General features: G+C 29.6%; 1 protein-coding gene across 1 annotated transcript; it reads right to left on the reverse strand.

The window, feature by feature from the left end:
* Nucleotides 1-2235: 2235 nt before the first annotated feature.
* On the reverse strand, nt 2236-3271 carry LOC145090414 (non-specific lipid transfer protein GPI-anchored 26-like). Its single transcript, XM_079028637.1, has 2 exons — nt 2877-3271; nt 2236-2604 (listed from the first exon to the last, which is right to left on the reverse strand). Exons 1-2 carry the CDS (start codon nt 3211-3213, stop codon nt 2432-2434), a joined length of 510 nt encoding a protein of 169 aa, XP_078884763.1. The 5' UTR covers nt 3214-3271; the 3' UTR covers nt 2236-2431.
* Nucleotides 3272-4594: the final 1323 nt, after the last annotated feature.

A 4594-nucleotide genomic window follows, 5' to 3' on the forward strand; every position in this document is an offset into this window, starting at 1 on the left:
AACTTGAGGCTATTTTTTGAAACATATGTAAGCCTTAAGGTGTTGATAAATTTACATAAACAGCCCTAACTTATACCATAATGATTAATTCACACCCTAAGTTGTTACCTTTACTGTCGGTCGTCACATCGTCAGCATAACATGCCAGCTGTTATATGTGACGCTTCGATTCTTTGCTTTAGTCAAGACAATCTATCTTTTTTCAACTCTTTCTTTAACATTTAAAATAAATTTATATTAAAATAACTATTGTAAAGCACACGCTTTTAAAATTTAAGCTACAAATATATTACTCATCGGAGATTTCCGATTTTTCCTTCTATTCGTTTGTTTCTTCATCAACCTGACGAAGACAACAACTGTTTTCCCTATTTTTTGTACCAGTTTACTCAAACGCACATTCTTATTGTAGCACTTAACCATCGACAACTATGTTAGAAATAATCACGAAGCTTCTTCCTTCCTTTCCTATACATCAATTCAAGAACCCAAAATTCAGAACATGTTTAGTATTTTAGGGATTGTGGTGGTGTTCATACCCAAATCCGATGAGTCAGGAGGCGAAAGAAACCACCGAAAAAGATAATGAAATCATCCAACTCCCTGATCATTTTTTGGGTTTGATTTTCCAGGCAAAGCCAATAAGAGATATCGAGTTTGGGAGCTGAAATCATTCCTAAATAAATGATGTCACCACATCTGGGAAACATACGTCTGAATCGATCTGATCAAGGCACTGGCGATGGCTGAATCAAATCACAAACCCTACTCTATTTTCTGGTTCTAAATTTCTCCCCTTTCTCACTTGATTCTCTTTCTCACTTAGTAACCTACACCAAGAAACCCACCAACTCCCTTGAATAACTGTCGAGTGATCGAAAAATGAAAGAGAGAGCATTTGCATATTATTTCCTTTTTTTATAAAATAAGAGAAATCATCATAAATGGTCCCTGTGGTAGTGAAATGACCAAAATACTCTTTAGTTAACAGAAAAAAATTAACGAAGTTAACAATAAAGACCAACCGTCAAAAGTTGAAAACACAAGGATCATCTATGATGTTTTTAAACCACGATGACTAAACTTCAGATTTTGGGAAACCACAAGGACCATTTATAATGTTTTTTCTTAGAAAATCAAATATGTAATTTAAACATAAACTTATAATTTGTGTTTTAAATATTGATTTTAAAAATATATTTTAAGATAAATAGTGAATAAATTAACGTGTAATTGCCCATTTTGTTGTATGCATTATAAATTACTAATGAGGAAAATTGTATGTAAAAATATTTTAAGTGTACATATTATAAGTCTAGAATCAGATTAAAATATCTAGTTACAAAGTGTATTTTAAAGCTATATATATATGTCATGTCTTTTTTCATATATACTGTACTAAATGTGAAACCCATATATTAAATAGGTTTATCTAAATAAAAAACAAAATACAAAATTCGAAACATTTGAGAAGTTTGAATTTATAAAAAAAGTAAGAAAATATTGAATTATAAAAATTAAAATGTTTTTTCTATTTAAAAAAAAAAAAAATAATGAATCTTTAATTTAGTAATTTTAAAATTAAAAAAAAGTTCGTTAATAAAACTGATATCTATTTATTATTATATTTAAATACTATCTGAATTTTAATAAAAGAAGAAAACCATAAAATGATATATAAAATAAAAATTAATTTAAAATAACCATAAAATTACATGTGGTAAAACAAACAAAAATGTAACATACGGTAAAAAAATCTTTATTTATTAAGAAGAATGTTATTGAAAAAATAGAATTATGTAAACCATTTACATAAAAGAGGGGTCCATTCAGTTATCCAGGCTAGCTTGAACCGGATCCTATAGTACTCAAAATATAAATATTAAACGACGGGACATATTAATCGTCAACGGTTGGGTCCTATTATGTTTTATTACTTTATAGAACATGTATAATATTCCAACCGACGACTCGGATTTATTTGTTTGCTACGTATGTTAAGCCCCAAACACAAAACGTTAGAATGAACGTGCTATGTTATACTATAGTAATTTATTTAACCAAATAATTAATATCAATTTGAAATAAAGAAAGATTTAAATAGAAGAGGATCCAATCTGTAAATGATCCCTTTGGCTTGATTGGTGATTAAGTTTTGCCGGTTAATTTGATTCATAAGGTATTAAATGATTGAGGATCATTCGATTCTTGATTTCCAAGAGAACCAACACCAAATAAATAAATAATCTTGTATTTATTAGAAACATACAAAATTCTAATCATAAAAAGAATGAATACATTACATCACAAAACATATAAAATCCCCAACTCAAATAATACAACATACCATATGGTTCAACTCAATATTATGCAAAATATATGATGAAATAGAAAACATCAATGCCAATAGCAAGCTGCCATCTGGCACTGCTTAGAGCACGATAGCGTATGTTGCAACAAGTAACGAAAATAAAATTGGAATTAATGTTGACTGCATAGTAGTTGCATCTGATGAACCGTCATCCGTTGACGGGACTGTATTCGTTCCACGACCTGAACCCGAAGGGTTGTTAGGTGTTGATGGAGAGCTTCCTGGCGATGCAGCTGTTTGGTTTCAAAACAATGTTCAAGAATTAGTAAGAGAACATATACTTCCTTGGTGCAATTTTTCGAAGAGCCAAAATGATGAAAAGTAAAATAACTAATTTAGATGATTTCAAAATATTTTCTCCATATTAGTTTTACACTTTTTTTATAGAAATTTAAAAATTTTCATGAAGCAAAAAGAAGAAAGCCAAGGCCAATGATTATTAAAACATATAGTCATATACCATCAAACTAAATATTGAATGTTTAAGTTAGAAAAAGGATATTACCATTGCATTGGCTAGTTGGAGGTGTTTGGACATCGCATGCTTTAGGCAACTCAAGAGCTTGTGTTTGATTAATGTTAAGACCCAAGGACGAGCCCCCACCGTTTAGAACTTCACACAAGCATTGTGGCTGCGACTTGACCACACTAGCCAGTTGGGTGCAACACCCTGCAGACGGGGTTGATGAGTTGCCAGTAATGTAGTTAAGGCATGGGGACATGCTGATGATCACGTTTGTGCACCCTGAAGTTGATTGAGCCATTCCACGACCACATAACACAACCATTGAGATTGCTAAGATCATTGACTTCAATATGACAAGTGTTTGATTTTGTGCCATTTGAGAGATTGTTTGAAACAAATTATGTTTGAAATTGTTAGTGGTTTGATTGAGAAGGGTGAGTTACTTTGGATATATTTATAGGGAAAAGGTGGAGAAGAAAAGTCAAAGTCGATTTTTGGATTAAGAGGGTGGCATATAGGTTACCAACTACACTCCTAATCGACAGCACAACGGTACAACCCACCTTGGTATCCATGTTTTTAAACATTTTATATTTTTTAAGATGTTTTTTAATATAATATACGTTTTATTAACAACAATTTACGTTTATTACTTAGTATCTCTGAAGTCTTTTGAGTCAAGGATTATAATTTCCATTAAATACAAGCAAAATCCTCTGGAGCAAAAGAAACAAACGATATGCTTACATAAAAAGTAGTATTGACAAGTCACGACAAAAAATGAAGGAATAATAGTTAGTTAATTTGGTGAACTAACAACCTAACTCTTTTGTATATTAATGCCTCCATCGATTTCTTGGAAATTTATGCACTTCTCTTGAAAACACGTCATAATATAAATGGCACCGAAAAAACAATTCAATGTTTAATAATTTATAAACCTGATTCAAACTAATTCGATAGTTAGATCTTACTAACGATGACCAATTACAAGTTTAGTGATACATTTCTATGTGGTTTTTCAAGTTTAAAATCTTTCATTTATATGTCATGAAAGTGATAAAAAAATAAATAAATAAAAAAAAATAAAGAAAAACTAAACCGCAAAATTGGTTATTATAGTTTCAATAAAACCGTAATTATGGTTCAAAAACTTTTCCACTTACACAATTAATCTAAATATGATATGTTACATGTTTTATTTTCGTGTTGTTGGTGCTTATGTGTTTTGTCACTAGCTTTATGTGGCTTGTATTGTTATTTTCTCTATTATTTCTTTTTTTTAATATTAATCTATTGGCCGTTTTCAAAAAAAAAAAATTGAAAAAACAAAAAGAAAACTAATATACCATTTTACTTTCTTTTTCAATTCTTAATATGTATTTTAATATTAATTTCAATTAAAAAATAAAGATAAAACCTCTCTGGAAAGAAGAAAAAAAAAAAAAAACATACGTACCAAAAAAGGAAGAAAAAATGACATACATACTTTTCCATCATCTTCTTACTTCCAACTCAACTTTCTTTTCGGAAATTAAAATACCTCACTGAAAAGAAAAAAAAACATACATACACAATCACACATATTTCCCCGTTCTATTTAGAGACGATAATTAATGTCAGAAAATTGTTTTTAACCGATTTAAAAATAGCTTTTCTTCATTTTTAAACATGAAATCAGAATTCTAAACCATTATTAAAATTAATGAATGGTTATATGTTTGTGTTTTCATCTGTGATACCTTGGTTTTCATATA

This window comes from Lactuca serriola, chromosome 2, assembly GCF_051521515.1.
Source record: "Lactuca serriola cultivar US96UC23 chromosome 2, Lser_US96UC23_V15, whole genome shotgun sequence".
NCBI lineage: Eukaryota > Viridiplantae > Streptophyta > Magnoliopsida > Asterales > Asteraceae > Lactuca > Lactuca serriola.

Coding starts and splice junctions, on each gene's coding strand:
- LOC145090414 (XM_079028637.1), bottom strand. CDS start 3,213: ATGGCACAAAATCAAACACTTGTCATATTGAAGTCAATGATCTTAGCA. Junction 2,605..2,876: donor TCCAACTAGCCAATGCAATG/GTAATATCCTTT, acceptor GAAACCAAACAG/CTGCATCGCCAGGAAGCTCT.